Below are 21260 nucleotides of genomic sequence, written 5' to 3'. Positions count from 1 at the left end.
TTTTAGGATAAGGTAAGAGGTACTAAAACTAACTTCCCGCAAAACGATAATACCGCATTTGTGGGCATTTCAGGAAGTAGTCGTCGACTATGAAGCCCTGAAACACCTGGATATTGCCAAGGACCAACTGAAAAGTAACCCTTTTTCCATCATTTTTAGCCCTAGTTTACATTAATTGTTGATTTACCACAGTGTTAAAACAAATCTTTGACTCTTTCGATCTGGAGAAGAAGGGAGAAATTGGAGTTGACATGATCGGTCAAATCTTGGATATGTTAGGGCACCAGCTCAATCCTGAAGAGCTGGCAGTAAGTATCGATTCTCATCCGAGATGGATAATAATGCCGCAAATATTATACAGAAAATCATCAAAGAAATTGATGAAGATGGCAACGGAGTAATGAGCTTTGAAGAGTTCGCGCATCTTGCAGCAAGATTCCTCGTAGAGGAAGAGGAGGATGTCGAAGCCATTCTGAGGGAGTTGAAGGACGCTTTCCGGTTATATGACAAGGAGGGTAAGGGAGATTGATTGTTTTGCTGTCACAGCGCGAAACAAGATTTTTCTTTTAGGTCTTGGCTATATCACTGTGGATTTGCTGAGAGATATTCTCAAAGAGTTGGATGACAAGCTAACTCCTTCAGACCTGAACGAGATGATTAAGGAAATTGACACTGATAACTCTGGAACGGTTGATTGGGAAGGTACCTAGAGAACTTTTACACACGATTTTTTCGAGTTCGTGCATGATAGAGTCATTAACCATCGCTAATAGTGACATTGGTGAAATTCTATTTTTAATCATTTGCGGGGCCAAAAACGAACTGGGTTTTCACCAATGATATTTTTTACGAGATATTGAGACAACCAGACTCGTTCAAATCGAGTGGGTACCTGGATGTGTAGACAATATGGTGAATGTATGTGTTGTAGATAAACTTAAAAGGCACACTTGAAGGTTGTTGATAATTGGTTTCTCATTACAATATATTGTTAATCATTTGCTAGTAAATGCGATTAATGGGAATACCAGACCTACAGGCATTAACCGAGAGTCATTTTCCTTTTTAGGCAAAATTTTCTTTTTTTAGTATGCTGCCGATAAATCAATGTTCGATTATTTTGCTTTCAGAATTCAAAGCTATGATGATCGGTTGAAATGGACTCCTCATGGCCACAAGTTTCAACACCAAATAGAGAAGGTTCTTATGTGTTTATTTAGATTTAAGACTGACAAATTATATTTTTTCAAGACCGAAAATTAAAGCATATTTTTGTTTACCAACGTGATGGCTTCCTTTATTAATTTATGTTTTTGTATTTGTATTTATTGTTCTTGCGAACGAAAATTTCCAATCCCTCCAGACCTTTGCATGGAGCAATTTTCGGGTGCTCAGAAAATCGCGGAGATACTCGAGAGTAGATCGAAAATTTTAGCGACCTCCCACGTACACGGCACATACAATACTAAAACATTCAAACAAATTTCATAATAATATTGGTTGGTAGCTAACCGAGCAGCATCTATCCGGGGCTATTCAAAGTTACAGTTCCTCATGCCGAGATATTACAGTTACCTGCATCCGATCCTTAACCATCAATGCTACGCGCTTCGTGTTGCTTCTCAGCCGCTTCTTCGCCGGCGCTCTTGGGGGTGTCCACAAAAACATAATCTTCAGTGTCAGCATAGAGCTATGTTTATTATTAGACTCCACATAGAATATTACATTTTCAGAAACAATACGTAGTTTTAATCTGGATAAATATATATGACACTCATTACACAACAGCCATTTGCCTATATCTTTGATAGTGATATACGAAAGAATGTCGGTTAAATACGTTTCCATATACATCCGAATATATTTTAGGTAAAATAGTAAAAAACTGGGATGGGCCGAGGCCACAGTCGCGTTGACATGCCGATAACGACCTTGTTTGCTAATAGAAAATTTAGAAAAATATTTTTCTTTTGAGCTTTTAAACATGTCAACGCAACGAAGGGTGTGGTCTCTCGACCGGATATGTCTTGAAGTGGTCTGGCTGACGCCATTTGTCCAAAGATGGCCGCCTAAACAGCATCGCATTACTTAATACAATATTTTAAATGGATATGTTTAAATTTACCACAGATACAGTTAAATATACATGCTAGAATGATATGTGTTCAAAACCGGCCACGATGACCGTATAAGGTATTGCTTCGAAGGGGTGGGTAACATGGGTACATTGCCGTTCCATTTCTTCTCGTCAACCATCATCAGCTACTTTCTAAAAATGGCGATAAGGTACGTGTAGGGCATGTGGGATAATGACTATCTTTTGATCTCTCTAAATACTAACTAATGATATTAGTTTGAATGGAATGCACGGCGATAATTCAGGTAAATATTTTCGAAATTACCTCCTACACAACGTTTCTATTTCGGCTATCACTTGTAACTCTAATTTTTACCCCTACATCAATGACTATTTTTAATTCAAGAAATTTCCTTAAACCTACGGTGATATGGATATATCAAAGCTCACATTTATATATTTTTTCACTAACCTATATGGGCACTCTCCCGCATTTCCAAAAATTTTCTATCCAACAAAACCTTTGGAAATCTCGACAGGTGGCACGTGTGCTGATATGACTCAGTTTAAGGTTTTCCACCTTTGATATGTATAGGCCTGATCCAAGACATTTGACTCCTTTTTCAGTTAGTTTGGATGCGCTTACCAAACGAGGCTCGTAACAATACAATAATAATAATGATAATATAAAATTTAATAATACATAATATTCAAAATTTCGGTTATAACTACTTATTTAACTGCTACGTTACGCTAAACATTAAGATATATCAATATAGGGTTCAAGAACAGACACATTGAACGTTGTGAGTGATGCAACAGACATTTTTCAAGATATTCAAAATTCATTAATTAAACTGGACTCATTAGTCATTAATTGGAGTTGAAGACGACCGAATTTCCTTTGGGAGACACAATCACTTGCGGTGTTACTTAAATGCTTTTACAAAGGACGTCCGGTGCTTCCAGTTTTTAACGTGGAAAAGTTTTATGATATCAAAGAGCTTAATAAAAAGGTGGCTCTAATAGGAATTTTCAGTAAATTACGCTAATCACAAAATTTGGGCTTAATTCCCCTATATTTTTCCCCATTACCATGTTGTTATTGTACTTTAATTATGTTACGAAGTCCAAAACACTCGCCTTAATTGCTCTGCCAGTCGAAGGCTGTAGGGCCTGTAATTTTTTTCCGTATTTCCCTGACAACTTCTTTGCCTTTTTTGCATTCAACCTGGACTTACCTAACGTAAAACGGGTGCCTACATATTCAGCTACGTTTATTCAGGAATGCGGGCAAGTTTCCTAGCGGTAAGTGCCGAGATTCCGAACTTCTACGAGACCCCTCCCACTTGGTAAGTCATGGAAATTCTGATTTCTCGATTTAGGGAAAAAGGAAGAAATGTAAATTTTAGTCAGCGACCCGTGGTCATGTATTCTTTGTTTTTAAACTGACTTGAACTCGACCGTTTTCTTAAGTGTCTTTTACGGTTTTTGTGCTTGAAAATTGAACGCAACCAGGATTTCTCTACGAATCTGAACCACCTCGCGTTAGGAGAAATTGTGTTTGTGTATTTTTGGTGCTACATCTTTCCATTATGGGGATAAATTGCCGATTTTCCCGTCCCTTTCGGGGTGGAGTGGTTCGGGTGTTTATTTGTCGCTTTAGAGATCCACTATCTTGTTCTTCTGCGAAATATTTCAATTTCGGTCTGTTCAAGGGAGACAAATACCGCTAAGGAGATAGATTGTATAGTGAAGATGCATCAAAAAACATTCACCGCCAAAAAAGGGGGGCGTCCGTGTTTGACACTATTTTCATAGGATTATTACTTTAATACTGGTTATCGATTTTAATTTGTTTTTTATGCGCATGTGCACCAATCCTGCTTAGAAAACAGTGGAAAAGCTTAAAAGCAGCTTTTTATCCCATTTTAAGTACTTCCGCCAGTTCCAACAGCGAATGAAATTCAATATGGCCTAACGGCCTTTCAACATTATGAAAAATGAACATTAATCACACAATTTTGTACCTTAATTCCCAATATATGAACTGCAATATTGAAAATTGAGTCGAACACCAATAAAAGTCTCTTTGAAATTCAAGCGTATTACACTGGCAAACATATTTTCTTTTGTATTATTAAAATTGGAATTGAGCCTTTCGTGTTCCGCTTACCCCCTTGAAACTTCGTTAACTCTAAATAACCGGAAATCCTGCATGCTCCCAAATTATCATCTACCGTAAGTTTATCGTAAAAATTTCCCTTAATGAAAATGCTGAACTGACCCGCACTGAAATGCATTTCAGGTCTGGCATTACTTCCAATGCATCCCAATCGGTACGAAAGTAGTACCGTTGCATTTATCGCCGATCTGCGTACTTCTCAATAATATGCTGAATTCGGAAATCTCCATTAACGGCGACCTCCTGCGTGTAACCGCGATAGTGCGATAAAACTACTTACTTAATCTGCCTCCGTTTTGTCCTCCGTCTTCACTCCTCATTTCCAAATTGATAGTAACTTTGAGAAGTTTTATACACCCCAGAAGGATTTGAAACTTGTTGCGTGTCTGTAAACTAACTCGAACCTAACCCGAACTAACTTGAACGAACCTGAACTATCTGAGGTAACTTTCTTCTTCCTTCGTAAGGACCTACAAGTTTCTAGAGATCGTTTAAGAGGCGAGGCGACTTTCTGACACCTGACGTATAACATTCAACTTTATGGTCCATGGGTAAATATCTAGCGATATTAGAGCCACCCAAAGAAGCCTGACAAGTCGATCGAGAAAAATTCAGAAGACACGCAGCATTAAAGACGCTGATACACTTAGAGAGTTGTCTAAAACCTGAAAAAGCACATTAGACTTTCGAAAAACTATTAAGCAGTTACATGCGCTAAAGCTCTATCTGCAAAACATGAAAACTTTAAATCATAAATCTATTTACGGTTCTCACTGGAATTCGAGCTACACTGTAAACTATTCTAATTTTATGTAATTTGAATTTGGTGTCATGGAAGTGACAGGTATTTTTGGGTGAAACTCGATATACTGATCAGTAAACTTGCATGGAATTTAGGTTCGTTATTGTTAAAGATTGAACTTGAGTTGACTTGAAATGCTACTCCCAAAACTCGCCTCTCTACACATTGTCCGAAAAAACCGCCCTCCCAAACCCGCCACTGCCCGATGCACCATTTCGGAAACAACTACTTTTCAAAAAACACCAAGATCTATTATTATCGTCTAATATCAAATAGTTTAACTAGATACGAGCAAAAACCTAGCTACGACCAAGAAGCTGGTAGCTAGCGCTGTCTTGGACACGCTCAGCTGAGTGTCGGCGCTGCTGTAAGCTGAGTTTTCGTACGCCTTAATTTTGCATTTCATCTTATCTAAAGGTAAGTTCTGCAAGTTATACTCGCGGTGTTCGTGTGGCATCGTGCACACTGTGCGCTTCTTCTGCATCATTTCGTCATCTTTGTCTTTCAGATTCAGCAGCCAATTCTTATACCACTGAAGTTGACATTCGCACAGCAATGGGTTATCTAGGAATCGGAAAGAATTGCGTTAAATGAAAGAAAAAGGACAGTCGGTAGAGTGATGGCCTGAGGGGCCAGTAGTCCGAGGGACAGCGGTAGGTAGTGGAACTCGAAGTGCTGGCCGCGATGCCAAAAGCTTATTTTTAATTAAAATCATTTTTGAATCGTTCAGAGTAACCAGTGAACTTGTCACATGGATATTTTCTCTTCGTATCGAGGAACCATTCCTAATGCGCAAACTAGGGAAAAATCATTTGAATTTGCACCACTCCCGCAGAATCCCACTCGTTACATAAATCTATGCAATTCCTAACTAGTTACATAAAGAGCGGTTTTCTAATCCTGGCAAAGTGGGCCATCTGAATGCCACTTTCGTAATAGCAGAATTTGGGCCTTTTTCTTATTCGACGTTTCTCTCTTTCCAAAATTACCACCAGATTTATCGAGGACAGTTACTCATATCTGAACCGGTTATCGACGAGATCGATAAGCTGTTGGATCCTTGAACCGACTGGTGCTTTAAAGGTTACATAAAATTTCTTCAACTATCGGTGGAAACATTACAGGTTATTTTTATTGTTGGTCTCATGAAGAGCCGGAACATGAATTAGTCGAATGCGTGCAAAACTTACCCATCAAATCCACCACCCGTAACGTATCCAAAATGGGCTCCATCACGTCTTCTGCCACGTGCATCAATTTGTTATTTTGCAAATTCAACGTTTCCAGGGAGTTTAAATTCTCGAAAATCATTCCGACTAAAGATCTTATGCTGCAAAGATATTTTGTTTTATTGGATATTTTGATAGGAAAGTTTATTGCAGCTCTATGCAGCTCTATAAACCACGCGCATTGCTATTTTGCTCGGTGGGCATCTAATATCTCAAATTTACGATTTTGGGATTACTTACTCGTTTTTTTGTAAGTTGAGGAACGTAATTGAATCGCCAAAGCCAGAGAAAGCGTCCTCGGAGATGAAAGAAATGTTGTTGGCTCGTAAATCTAAATGTCGCAACCTGTGCAGTGGCTTAAGGGCCTCTGTGGGTATTGTGTGAATGTTGTTGTCTCCCAATCGCAGATATTGCAAGTTTTCTGGAATAGAGTTGAAGATGCTAAGGAGTTTTCACAAACTAGTTTGTTAAAGGAATAAAAAAGGACTAACAAAAGAATCCAAAATATCGGTTTTTGGAATCTGAAGCCCAAAGGCTGATATTGGCAACATCGATAAGGTTGCATTTTTAACTTAAGTCACCTTCGTCATTATGCACGAATGCAGAATTTCTAGTCCGTTTCTCTGATTTTTCCTCTGAAAATATATCTGAAATCCACAAAACATATTATGCTCCATGGTGCAATTACAGAGCAGCAATAAATCCGCGGGTAGGTAAACCCGATGAACAAAATATACCGCTAGAAGAGAAAATAATTAGAAATAATTATCCCAAGAAATGTATAGAGATAATTAACCAAGAGTGGTTAAATTACATGAATACAAATTTGATTCCCTGGAAAATTTGCTGCAGTCGGAAAGGATTTTTCCAGATTATAAATTGCTTGAGGTTTGGACGTGAAATATTTAGGAAACCGTGGTAGAACGAACGTTTCGGATTATTTCACATTTTAAAATTTTTCATTGTGATATCTCATGTCCCATAATGTCCTGACCCCAGACGGAGCAGCCGGCCTAAGGGCGCAACAAGAATCGCTCGAATTATGATCGAGACAACCACATATTTCGGCCTTTGGCTACCACTCGCTGGTCCCTGGCCTTATCTCTCGTGCCTCGTTCCACGCTCAGTCGACCTCTGGTCCATTCGATACACAGACCTCGCTTCTCCCTCCCATGGTAGTATAACTTTTGTTGTCACTAGGAGGAGCGTGGTCGAGCGGCGTGCGGCCACCCGTTCACAGATGGCAGCAGCGGACGAAATTAGCCCCGTATCTTCGGCTTTCGAAGATAAATAGAAGCTCGAACCTCGAAGCCGTGCCGCGCAGCATCAAGGGAAAGGTTTCGCTTTGCAAAGCTGCGTTTTTGAAAGGAGGAAATGGGTTATCGTGGCAAATCTCGCAAAAAAAGGGAGCAAAAATTGTTTTGACGCTTGTAAAACCGTCGAGTGGCTCAACGTGTTACAATTAACAAAATCAATTAATAAAACATATTCCTTGTTTGTCCAATTACTGTAAATGCACAAACGATTTCGATACATTTTGTTTTTTAAACTGCATATTTTGTTTTTCGTGAGGCTCACGTGGAGAGCGATCAATTTGTATATTTGTGTTATTGCGTGGTATCGACTTGGCTACTCACAGTATTGACTGAAAACATTTCAACATACCAGGAGGTGCTCGTTTGGCACATCGGCGAAAGGAAAAATTTGAGGAAATTTTGAAAGCAGCGAAATTTAACCAAGTCGATCGTATCAAGGGTAATTTCTAATTATGAAAATACAGGAACCTCAGATGAACTTCCCAGCTGTGGCTGAAAACGAAATACTGATAAAGTGACGGACCGAAGAGTTAAAATGTTATCCGTCCGAGATCCCTTTATGAACGCAAGTCGCATATAACAAGAGTTATGTGTTTCAATATCAGTGAGTATCACAAAGCGAAGATTAAGAAGCGTTCGTTTATGCGAGAGAAATTCGGCAAAGAAGTCTTTCGTCTCGAAAAAAAAATAGAAAAGCTAGATTGCGTTTTGCGAAAGAGCATGTGAGCTGGTTGTACGAAAACTGGAAAAACTGTCCTTTTCTCAGACGAAAGTTTGTTTAAATTGTCCCATTCAAACGGAATTTGTTTCGTCAAGACCAATTAACGATCGGATCAATCCGAAACACGCTGAATTGAGGGTTAAACGCGGCAGCGGCGGCATTATGGCGCGCAGATGCTTCGGAGGGTTGTGCATGTTAGTGAAAATTTACGGGAATGAGGATCGATATATTTATAATAATATTCTAGGAAGTGACATGCAGCCTTAGGCAGAAGAAAATACGAGCCTCGAAGGACGTTTGAACACGACAACGACCCGACGTGTACCTTTAAATTAATTAAAGGGCGGTTAGCGGTGCATAACGCTGACGTGATGATCTGGCCGGCTCGAAGCCTCGATCTGGACCCCATAGAGAACGATCGGGACGAATTTGACGGAGAAATTAACGGGAAAAGAACAACAGCTACGGCGGATTCCTCGGGAAAAGCTCAGAATACTCGAGATTATATTGGAAAATTATTAGAGATTGTGAACGACAAACGTTGGGGAGTAACTGAAAATAACGGATGCGCTCCTGGATACTAAATAAAACGCAAAATTGCAGGGGAAAATATAGCAGACGCTTTAGTTGCTGTTCTTTTGACTCGTGCGTTTTAGAATATTTTTCTGTTAGCAGCTTAAGAACATTTAACAGATAAATCTTAAGGCAGATGTGCTTATTCTCAGTTTTAGTTCGTGTGGTTATGGGAAAAAAATGAATTTAAAAATTCGCTCTACATATGAGCGATAGTGCGTTTATGTCCGATTATGGTCTGATTTTGATCACTCGGCGTCATTTCGGACCAGCGTTGTTGCCCGCTTGTCCGTCTCCGGCCCGTTGTTCGTTGTTACTTACGTTGTTTACGGGGACGGACTTCTTTGTTTCGCGGGTGCAGCAGCCAACCGCAGCTTCAACCTGAGGGCGTGCGAGGCGCCATTCGCAAGATTGAAAGAGGAACTCGCCGTCTTAGCCTAATGGCAAGATTTCCGACGTATGCACTAAGGTGAAACCATTTTGCCGACGCTAATAACTGACAATAAACTTGAATCAAACAGCACAAAAGCGTCACCAACGCAATTACGAATTCCCACCATTGTCAGCTCCTTTCGGTTAAACGCACCGCCTACGAGACATTTGCTTTTATCGGACGCCAGGTGGTTAATTTCATCAGGCACAATGAAATTTCGTTTCTTGTATGTTTCCACGTCACGGCCAACATTTCTCTGGGCGAAATTAGATAATGTCAAGAAATAATTCCACACGAGCGAGCTTTTTTTGTATCGGATAGTGCCGCATCGCGGGCTTTCACTACTTCCGTTATTGGGGCGAACTTGAAAGCTGCGCAAGCTCATTCCACCCCTGCCGAGCTAAATCCCTACGAACTGCTTTGGAGAAAGTTCAAATACTGCCAAGGAGGTGTATGAGGGCATAAATACTTATAAGCACTTATCCCTAAAACTTTGCGGAAAATCGATACTTGTCCTCTCAGTTTGATACTGCAGACAAAACCTCCATCGCCTCCCGCCCGCGCGAAGTTTAAATGAGATGAGCTCAGAACGACTTTCCAGAAGTTGTTTTATTGCCTCTCTCCATAATCTGCAGATGTACGACACACATTCTAGGAAATCATGCTGCTTTAATCTAAAATATTTGATTTCTGCACGTTACAACACGTTAGTAAAAACTCGGATCCGCAGGCACGCAAATAACGTATCCGATATACGTCGGGTTACGATCCAAAAAATTAGATGCTCTCTCGCAGATTCGTGTTTATCTATAGCAAAACCAATTTTCCTTGATGGATCGTCTGGTGAGCGCTTGCATGGGATTCCCTGTCTTCATTTATAGAAATCACGCAGTTATAGAAATATTCGTGCGAAAGGGCACGTCCCTCGGATGAACGAAACCCTAAAGGGTTCGATCTCGTCGGGATCGCGAAAGAAACGATATTAAATCCATTAAAGAAGTTTAGCTTTCATTAAACGGCGACGAACTAAACTTGGATGTGTCCCAAATGAGTTAGGCAATCTTCATGTAAATGCTCCATTAAACTGTTAAAGCTGTCCCAATTTACCATAGTTAGCAAGGAAAGTTTCACTACTGGTTCGCTACGTTTACGCCACTGTCGAATGCAACTTGATCAAAATACGAGGTAATTTGGTGAACAACAAGCAATTTGGAACGTACAGTATCACCTCATTTTGCCGGCAGTAATTCATATTTCAACATAAGCAAATAGGTAGTTTCGGAGCTTGTTTTGAAACTCGAAACGGAATCCTTTGTGCTAGATCTGTGTTCTCATATGTTGGGCTCAGCAACCTAAATATACAAAATACATGAATCCGCGCCCTGGAAAGAAAAAAGCTTTCCTACAAAAGCGAGCATCATTTATTTAAAATTGAGTTGTTATGTTCTTCGTATGCTCACTATCTCACCCAATTTACTTGCGTCTGTTTGCTCACACGACGGGGTGGAACATATCGTAAGCTCCCTTTTTTAGGCCACCCTATAACGAGTAATCTAATTGATTCGATGGAAAAAATGCCGACAAAAAATCCACCGGCCAGCAACAAGAAAAGCTTTAAACTCCGTTGGTCGAACTCGCAATTAAAACATACAAAAGAACTTCGCCGTATGAACGAGCTTAATTAGACATCAGAGACCCAGTTTGTAATGGCTCATTTCAGGCAGAAACAGTTATCTGAGAGGAAATTGCGTTTTTGTTAATGAGAAGTACGTGCGAATGAGCGTTTTCGCGAATTCGAAAAACCGTTAGGCCCGCTCAGTACCAGAACCAGCTCCGGTGCCTGGATCATACGAGAGGAATAGCCGGGGCCGGCGCCGGCAGGGCTCGCGTCCTGGGGGAAGTTTTTAATCGCCGCCCCCGGGATAAACCGCCGCCTTGGACTCTCGGCCAATTTCAACGTCTCCCAAGACCGGTACTGGACATACCCGATGGAAAGAGAAATCCTTTTTTACCGGACGCGACGGACTCTTTCGAACATAACAATACCCGACGTCTGATTAATAACGACACGCGGCACAAATACCCCGTATCTCCTTTCTCGTTAGTTGTGGGCCGGAGCTTCGTAAACTGGCGACTTCAAGTAGTCCCACGGAAAATCATCCATAGGGTTTAAATCTGGTGGTCCGGGAGGTCGCGCTCGCGGTGCCCCTCGTCCTGTCCAACAGTTCAAGTGATTCCCGTCCAAAATTAATAATTTGCAATTGATAGTCCGACGTGACGTCAAACAATACGCTTTTCAAACACTCTCAGCGATTTACAAACCTCCATCCTCGGCTAAAGTTCAAATCCGTTTTTTTGCAAAATGGCCGGTTTCGGCCGCAAATGCTGAGAGCTGTGCTTGTTTAAATCTCAGCGCAACCCTGTATGTGGGGCTCTCTAACATTAAACAAAAAAATAAGTGAGCATTTCAGTTTCCCACCACCGATACGTATCCAGAGCTTCGTCAAATTGACGTGCTATTGAACCCTTAACCGAAGTACCGAACGATTTGTCTTAAGCCGCGCGTCTCACGGACCGAGTCGATGCGGACCCATGCTCACATGAGCTTTTTACCATAAAATTGGTCAAAAATTCGCCCTTTAAAGCCCGCACAAGTACTTAACAAACGCCCTGTATTCTACGAGAGTTTCATGTGAGGCGCTTGCCGGCTATTCTTACGAGATGGTGGAGCCTCGTCCGGCTGGGTCACATCTCATCGAATTGACTTCTGGAAAAAGTACCAACGCCGGGGCCGCAAGGCAGATCGATCAATTTAAATCCCGCTTGTTTTGAACTAACATATTAATTTACAAATATTGAGTGAAAGCGAAGCACAGCGCCCCTCCATTCTCTTGAATAACCAATATCTCCTGGAAACTGGATCTGTATCCACTTCAGAAGTTGACAGACAGGAGAATATTCCGATCCAGGACTGAAATTTACGTGTTTATGCAACCGTAAGGCAATTTCCTCAATGCTGAGCAAATTGTGGATTTCGGTGCACGCTATTTACTTTAGGCGTGACCAAGTTTACAAATTTGGTAGATACAGTCAGGCAAAGTGGCGAAAACGGTTTTGGAAGCCCAGATGAAGTTTCTGTGGAACAATCTGTTGGTTAAGTTTAATTCGAATATTAATTAATTTTATGGTTATGCTAATATCGCTTTTAATTGAATATATGCACAATGTATCGCATTTACGTTAAGAGTAGGGCGGTGATTAATAATTTAATGAAGCTCCTGGAAAGCACGATCTTTACGTAGGCTGATAATTAAAATATTTGACGTTATTCCGCCCGTTTAATTCGGGACAGGCATGTAGCTATCGCTGACCCAGTTGCCCAGGAAGCATTAAAATTAGGTTTGAACAAATCAATTAACATTTGTCAATTTTTAGCCAGCGACGGCATAAATTTTGAGCTAAAACTGGAGAGTTTAAAAATTCATTATCAGTTTGGTGCCTGCCTCTCTAGGTTGGCAAATATTAGCTTTGGAAACATTATTCCAAAAGCTCAAATAAACTAACTTAAATTTAATTTAACGATTAAGGGCATGCGGAATTAAAATTTCCGGTCAAAGCGTACTGCAACAAAAGGGCGATCAAAGAATAAAAGTTTGTCCTTAAGCTGACGTGTTCTCTTCACGAATTTAATAAGTCGCCAAGCTCCGGGGAAATCCTGCTGTAAAAAGGGTTAAATAAATGGGCAATATTTGAACGGGAACTTTCCCCTTTTTAGGGGGTTAATGAATTAACGAAGCGGATTGGCCGACAAGTAATAAGACCTCGGCTAAATTAATTTTTTTCCAAAAGCAGATCCCGATAAAACACTTACCTAAAGCATTGTTTACTCGACTTACCTTCCAAGCCTGCAAAGGCGTCGTTATCGATCGTGTCGATGTTGTTGCCGTCTAATTCCAAAGAATTCAGTAAAGTGAGATGAGAGAACACGCGAGAAGGTACCGTTCGCAGTTTATTGTGGGCCAGGCCTAACGAATCCAAGTTCTTGAGACCTACAAAGAGACATAACCCTTAATTACTTATTAAAAGTTGGTTGCCTCTCGAGGAGAAATAAAAAATAAATAAATGTCACTGCTTTTGCTATATTGTCCTTCTCGACTTCCCGCAATAAATACGGGCTTCTTCCCATAGCGATGTGATCAAATTTAATTCGGAAATTTCAAAGAAGCACCAGCGGCAACGTCCCTCCGCCCGTCGCTCCCCCATTTGTCCCTACATGCGGGTCTCGTCCCCCTCCTCAAAACCTCGGCCCTCTTCCCGGAGGGCAGAGTTCTTCTATCTCTTCAAGATTCGCAAGCCCTCCGAGCTCAGAAATTTCTTCGCTTGAGCTGTGCTCACTCGCCGCTACCACCCACATTTATATCTCCCTTTGGAAAACTTGCAGACGATTTTTCATCTGTCGAGGAGCATTTTTCTGATGATAACCCGCTGAGGAGTCGACGATAATTAATCTTAATACGAGCGCTGATGTAAGACGGTCGGGAAACACGCAAAGTCAGTCCCTAATTTTGATTTAATAGTTAAAAGTTTTGATTCACTCGCCAAAATATCATAATGTTAAAGTTTTAGGAATATCCCTTGATAAATGAACCAATTTCATAATATTTATCTGATGTTGATAACTCACCCACAAACTAACTTCTTCTAGACCACCTTCAAAAATCATTTATTAAGCCCTGGGAGTACGCTCCAACTTTATTCTCTGCGAAATTAACTGAAGTTCATAGTTTAGCAACTTTCTCTGAAATAGAGTTTGGGCATGTGGGAGCCAGTTAAAAAGTAATTTTTCCCAGACTTTTGCATCTACGTGGCCGATCGATACTCTTTTTCCTCGCTTCTAAACCGCATACAAAAACCGCCCGGACCGCCCGCAACCCTGTTGTTGTATCAGCGGAAAAACGGTAATATAGATATTTTTCATGGTTTGAATAAAACATACCATAATCTATAAGAAAGGGAACATCCCGTAGCACCTACCTTCGAAGTCTCCCTCGTTTATTTCAGTAATCCTATTTTCCTGCATCTCCAGTTTCTTAAGCATATCGAGTATGCCCAGAGATCGTTGAGGTACAGCCGTTAATCCGTTGCCGCCCAAGTTAAGCCTCTTTAGTTTCCTAGGAGACAAAGGGAAGATTCGAAAATTCCATATCAAAGTGATCCTAGACGGTGAGATATTTTTAAATATTTATTCAAATTTCGGGTTCGCAGCTCTCATAAGACTGCTCGAGGCCTAAGAGACAATGGGAACTAAAATCGGCTAAGTCGGAATTAGACCTCGTCGTAGAAGGCTCAAAGGGTCTTTGGAAAACTATAGAGCCACCCTAAATCGCCTCAAATTAGTGACAACGTTCGTTACTTAAGATATTAGAACTAAAGACACTTTACGATCCCTTTTTCGCCACGATTGGATGGTGGGAGTTACGATTCAAGTAGCGGCCTGCGCGAGTCGGTTTCTGGTAAGCGTTTGATTCTCTTAGCGATTTCTTAAGAATTTTGAATGTAAAATATTTTCAGTAGCCCCATTCGAAACTGCAACGATGCAAGTTCAACTCCAACGTGTCCTTTAGAGGAATTCACGATGCTTTGAGGACTCGAATTAAGCCTAACTGCTCAATAACCTTGAAATTAGATTTTTATATATCAAATAAACTTCCCAAAAAAAAAAAAAAGTGGAATCTGAAGCACCCCTGAATTTACCTCAATAAAGCCAGACTTAATATTTTATCCCGAGTACTTCTTTTGAGGGCTGGAAAAATAATAGCAGACTGAATGTAAAAATCTGAGAACTGGATTAAACCTTGGTGAATCGTCAGAAATACGAAAAAGCCGTAATTGGCTGTAGGAGTTGCATCTGCAGGAAATTCCTCCGCAGATTTCTGAGGCGAAGACACGACGATTAACCTAATTTCACTTAGCCAGAAAACGGACAATTTCCAGAACAAATCGATTCTTAGGGACCAGAAATGGAAACCCGTTTACGTTTTCGGTGGATATGTTGCAGAGGACGTTGTCAGCGCTGGATGAACTCTACTTAAAGGTACATAACTTTTTTATCGCCCGATATAAAACTCATTTATCTAAATTTGTATTTTCCTGCAAGTTCTATGGGAAAAAGATATCTTAGTGCAAGCCCCTAGGGGCACTCCGCTCTGAGATATTTGTAGTTCAAATTTTGCTGCATATCTTGAAAAAGAAGTTCAAGTGCACATTTATCCGCACAGTCGGAAGGAAAAAAGCAAAATATTCAATCAATTTCCAAATCTGACTACTTCTTTAAATATTCGTCTTCCTATTTGATTATACTATTTTTCTCTTATTTATTTCGTTGCGCTGTACGCACGTGCTTTAAAGTCACTTTTACCATGAGATGCAACGAGCTTTCAACTTCAAATATCTCACGATGGAATGCCCGTGGGGACTTGAACCAACGTACTTTTTTTCCATAAAACATACAGAAAAACACAATTTCAGTCATAAATAAATTTTATGGCGGATGTTAAAAAAGTTACGCCCCTTTAAACGGGGCTCACCTAGCGCTGACGGTGCCGTTCAAATTGCGAATTGAAAATGTAAATGGATTCTGATTTCTCCTCCCTAAAAACCCCCCGGTGCGCCATTTTGTTTAGATACCATTACAAGCCGATTAGGTAATATTTTTCCTTTTTTAATTTTCACTTTGTCGTCCCTTATTTTTAAAACCCTCCACTTTCGGACTAAGCTGAATTGGGTTAAATGGGCACGCTTTCTTCTGGAAAATCCATGGGCCAATTTTGCACGGACCTACCAGAGTCCCTTTCAAAATTAATAGTTGGTCTTTCGCGAGTGCCAAGGTTTCCATGGAAGATAAATATGTTTTTTCTACCGTAGAAACGGGACACTTTTTATCATCGTTCCGTTTTCACATTCAAATTGCTATGGACGTTGAAGCCGGACCATTTGAGGGGTATTTAGCTCCGCTCAGGAACGTGTAGTAATTAATTATTCGTACCTGCGGCATAATCCGCCAGGTCGTAAAGATACGCAAAAGTTGATTTTTTTTTTAACAATTTATAAATAAAGCATCGTTAATGAGTTTTTTAATTGCTGCCTTGGTGTTGGCATGCAAACGCACACTCCAGGTCTCGCCCGTCCCGACCAACAAGGGGGGGGGGGGGGTTCGAGGAACCGCGGCGTAAAAATTAATGAACAGGTCCAAAGGCTTTTGCCTTTTTAATTAATAAATATTAATATTTTAACACATTTCCGACCGTTTAGGGCCGGCATGCGCGTGCGTGAGATCACCCTCGGCTTTTTATCATACGGGCCGCTTCATTATTTCGCCGTCCAGAATTATTTCGTCAAGTTTTATCTTTCGGTTTGTTCAGTAATTAATGTCGACTCGGATTATCGTTGTTGCTCCCAAAGACGATATTCCGATGGAGAGCTTCGCTCGAAGGGGGATCCACGAGGCTTCCGAGCTTCCGGGCGCAACACGAAGTCAAATGCAGACCAAGATATTCGCCGCAGTCTTAAAATGTCGTTGGAACGACAAATTCCTAAATCTATTTCATTTCACCCTGTGCACCACTAAAGAAATTACTTTAAAAAAGATCAGTCACGAATTCTTATTGTGCAAGAAACGAGCTCTCGCAATTTCTTTATTTTACGAAATGCTGTTAAGTGCATTCAGAGGTACGAAGGAAAGTTTTCCCAGACGAATTATAACGTCTCCTCCAAAGATTTTCGAGTTCAGGCTCGTGCAGGGCAGTTCACCGAGTTTTACTGAATAAATTCAGTGTGTTCCATGAAATCTTTTTTATCTAACGAACGCATGATACCTCAACAGAACAACGAAATTCACGATCGCTTGAGCCCGAGGGATTTTGTTTGTTGGTTGGTGTTGACTGCTCAAATGAAATATGAGGTCGAGTTACATTCGGCTGGACAAACGAGCGAAAAATCTTGTCAGCCCCTCGGTATGAGCACGATTACGTCTTTTAGAATTTTTGCCGTATCGTCGGCACCCCTTTTCCACTCGAAAGGAACCAGAAAGTACACAAGTCCTCGATAAATATGTGCTTAATCTTTCCAATAACTCTCGAATTCACTTTGATGATAAACCGTAATGACAACGAATGAGTGATCTTCTGGTCGAAAGTGTTATTGGAAAATACTCAAACCGCTTAAAGTAATAACTTCAGCGACACTTATAAGGAGGTAAATTGATTGGATTGCCTGAAAATCTGCCGTTTCTGCGCATGGGCGCATTTGAAATCGGTAAGGCACTCGACGAAACGCACTTGACATCCGACCTTTGCCTCGCGCACCTGCTGGGACCAGCGAAAGTAACTACTTTGCACGCTGATAAGTCACCGAATTGTGAATACAGGTCTCTGTGGGTCCTATCGGCGTTGCACTTTGATCTGACCAGATCAAAGCTCTGAAGCTAGCTGAACTTTCTATGGGAAATTCGGTGCTTTTACGGTCAAACGTAATCTTATCAGTAACCATGTGCTACGAACGGCCTTAAGAAGATATTCATGAATCGTTGAACATCTAATCTTTTGAAATGCGCTTTAATGCATTTTTTTTTCTCCAACGAATTATGCAATTTAGTGGTAACAAACGATAGTATTTTTACGGAACTTCTAGGTTCCATAACTCATCCAAGTTTAAATTTACTGCGGGAGGCGAGCACGCAAAGCCCGGGTTTTGTTTGCTTCCATAGAAAACCGGATGGCGAAATTATCCCCCCTTAATTTTACTTAGGGGATTATCTCGTGCTCCCCAACGAATCACTATATCTGAGACTTAACACCCACGCTCAGAACTAAACCACGCCAGTCTTGCCTTTCACACCGAAATTTGGAAAAGTACGCGAGCAGGCAGCCTAGTTAATGAAATTATGTCTGAAAGCTTCAATGTAATATTATTCCTGCTCTTCTGATGAAGCTTAGCTTCTAGTAAAATTTGCGTGGATAAATTTAAGCCGTTTGCTTGTCCTGTATCAAGCACTTTGCCAGAGGAACTTCAAACGGGGCCGAATTTGGCCCTCAGCCGCAACCAAGGTATGATACATTAGTTCGTTCGGTGAAACTCATGGTGTACTTGAATATAATTTGGAGACACCGAAAAGACGTCGAAACAGTTAGAACCGCCTAGGAAAGGGGATAAGAGGAATTTACTCTTCCTTAAGCTGTTCGCAGAGTGCCTCTATCCAAGGCAAACAATGAAAGGGAACGGCGTATTGACGAGAGAGAGCATTTGGGCAACCAGCCGAAATAAAGACATTTTAGGCATTTGGGACTGAAAATTAATATCTAAGGCCAATAAAAGCTCGCCCCTGAGGATCCTCAGATCCACGGGGCATGCGCAATTTTCCGTCCAAAAATCTTTCCCAAATCCGAAAAACAATCTGGACTTATTTTTTTTTGGTTTCTTCCGCCGCGCGCAAGAATCCAGGCCCGTATTAAAAAAAAAAAAAAAGAAGTTGATGAGGACCCCGGACAAACCAATCGTGGGATTATAAAAATAGCATTGGCACGTGAAGGACGTCCGAAACTGTCCTAAAAGATTTATCGCGCCCTTTTTGCATCCTCATAAATACATCAAGGGAAAAACTGTTGCGAGACGCCCAATTTTCAAGCACACAATTTCGCCCTTATTTAAACGAGATCGTATCTTTCCCCGTTCCCGAGCTCATAATGGCGAGCCTCAAATCGTGAAAACCCCGAACAGAATAATTCCCAAACAAATTGAGAAACGCCACGCTAATTTCTTGGAGAGGATCACCATAGTCCTTTTCCATCGATGGAAATGAAATAAATCATGTCGACTTACTTCTCGAGGCCAACAAACGCCTCGGGATCGATGTTAGTGATCTTGTTCTCATATAAGGTGAGGATCTCTAGGGTGTCTAAGCCTTGAAACGCCTTAGAGTGAAGACTGTTAATCTTGTTGTGGTTCATGTTGAGAATGAGCAGGTGATGCAGGTTCTTGTAAGCTGCGGATGGCACTTGATTCAAGCTGTTCTGCGAGACATCCAATTGGGTCAGCATTTTGCCTAAACAGACAAAGCACGCCAGATTAACTTATAGTTTTAATCCTTAATTCCAGTTGATATTTTAAGCTTTCTAACTTTTTAGAGGAAGCTTAATTAATCAAGTAAAACTTTGAGGGCACAAAGCGAACGTAACCCTGTCTGAACCTGACAGCAATTAAAATTAAAATTCTACAAATATAACAAAGGATGTCCTTAAAGCCCTTTCATTTTTTCATTACTACGTCCGCTTTCACGAGGAATGTCTACAGGGATTATAGAATGGCATTTTCGCTTTAGTTTTAATTAAATTTACATGACAGTGAAGGGCGACTTGGAGGGCTCACGTCTTTCTGGGTCATATGAATTATTATCGGACATTCTGAATAACAGACTGCCGTATATACACGGGAAAAATTTAATGCTTGAAATAGATGCTCAAGTATCGTATTGAGCATTGTCAGCGTCAATTCGTACGAAGGAAGCTATTACCGACTTCGGGATGCGAAATGTTCATGTTTCTACATTTAAGGCCACCAGAAGATCGGGCTATCCTTACCAGTAACTCACCTTATCCGCGTAGTTGATATGAAAATAATTACAGGGGCAAAAATGGAAAGTTAAGAGGGCTTCCACCGTTAATGGAGAAAACTCTGTGTGTGTCTCCATAACGATTTCTCTTTCGCGTAATTTTGACAAGCTAAATGGTCAGCCGAAATTAGGTTAATAGGGCTGCCGCATGCATTTTTTCACTTAACCCCATCAGGCTAATTAAAGACTGTAATGTGCTGCGGCGGTTTAATTCGAAATCGGGAATGTGTTTGGGTTTTAGGCGATATCATAAACGTAGAAAAACATGAATAAATCATGCAACCATCAATAATAACTCTAATAATCGGCAGAGTAATCGATGTAAAATTGGCGGTTTAATTGATATAAATGATTAATATTGCATTTTAATGTTAATTAGGTTCTGCTAATGTTGCTGCGCACCGCTAGACCGCCAGACTTCGCGCAGGAGATGAAGTCCGACGAACTTAAGTCAGTCGTCGCTTTCGCAGTTGAATCTAACTTAAGAGAATCGTTCCCTAAGTCCCGTCATTTCAGAATTTCAGAAATAAGAATTTCGAGAGAAGATGATATTCTGCTAAATAAACGCAGTTGTGGCAGGTTTAATGTCCATCTGCAGAAGTAGCAATTTAGAGTCGCTCTGTAGGCCGGCGTAGGCACGGACACGTTTTTCCCAGGAAAAACCACGATGGTTCAGTGTTTAGCGGCTACTACTATTGCCGCTTTACCTCCCCTTGTTGCATTTTCCTCTATTAAAATTTTATTTATTAATAAACCTCCGGAAAAAACTCAATTTTATTGCGTTCACTATAAATCAATCTCTCCTTTATGAAGATTGAAAATAGACTGAAAGAAAGATGGAAGAGTTTGATTACTCAGGACTAAACTTTCCGAGCTCAACAGTTAAACAAAAATAAAAGGAAATTTCGTTGAACTCACATATTGAAAAGTTCCGGAATTTGCAGTTTTGAGAGAGCATACGCAGCCTGGACAAAGAGGTAAAGAAATCATTGAGAAACTTTGGCTCAACTTCGCGGCAAATTGAGCGCAAACATTATAAAAAAAGTTAACGACTAGTTAAGTGCTGAAGAGAAATGAATTGTCGAACTGATCATCGGAGGAAACTTTTGATTTATCGAAGGAAAGGTAAGCAGGAAGTGGATCTGGTAGGAATTGACTCGTTACTGGCGGACAATGGTCGTGCCAAAGTCGGCAAGGCAAAATGCTGGAGGGGGATTTTTGGTAAAAAAACGAGCAGCGATTTAAAAACTTCATCATT

At 40.7% G+C, this 21260-nt stretch overlaps 2 protein-coding genes across 6 annotated transcripts in view; one reads left to right on the top strand and one right to left on the bottom strand.

Moving 5' to 3' along the window:
• Positions 1 to 6: 6 nt before the first annotated feature.
• On the top strand, positions 7 to 1283 carry LOC136347814 (troponin C, isoallergen Bla g 6.0101-like). The gene is made up of 5 exons (XM_066298128.1): positions 7 to 134; positions 193 to 308; positions 362 to 515; positions 571 to 702; positions 1131 to 1283. Coding segments are annotated over exons 1-5 (429 nt in total). The 5' UTR covers positions 7 to 133; the 3' UTR covers positions 1157 to 1283.
• Positions 1284 to 1672: 389 nt separating this feature from the next.
• The window catches only part of LOC136347809 (leucine-rich repeat-containing protein 15-like), a 60482-nt gene continuing 40894 nt past the window's right edge, over positions 1673 to 21260 (bottom strand). For all 5 annotated transcript variants that reach the window (XM_066298118.1, XM_066298116.1, XM_066298121.1 and 2 more), the window contains 6 exons: positions 19213 to 19435; positions 14371 to 14507; positions 13233 to 13385; positions 6534 to 6714; positions 6255 to 6394; positions 1673 to 5628 (listed from right to left, as the gene is read on the bottom strand). In XM_066298118.1, coding sequence (XP_066154215.1) covers positions 5342 to 5628; positions 6255 to 6394; positions 6534 to 6714; positions 13233 to 13385; positions 14371 to 14507; positions 19213 to 19435 — 1121 coding nt within the window. In that variant the 3' untranslated portion in view covers positions 1673 to 5341. The remainder of the gene's footprint in view (positions 5629 to 6254; positions 6395 to 6533; positions 6715 to 13232; positions 13386 to 14370; positions 14508 to 19212; positions 19436 to 21260) is intronic.

The sequence above is a fragment of the Euwallacea fornicatus genome, chromosome 30 (genome assembly GCF_040115645.1).
Source record: "Euwallacea fornicatus isolate EFF26 chromosome 30, ASM4011564v1, whole genome shotgun sequence".
Lineage (NCBI taxonomy): Eukaryota > Metazoa > Arthropoda > Insecta > Coleoptera > Curculionidae > Euwallacea > Euwallacea fornicatus.
This window is presented reverse-complemented; position numbering and strand designations above follow the sequence as displayed.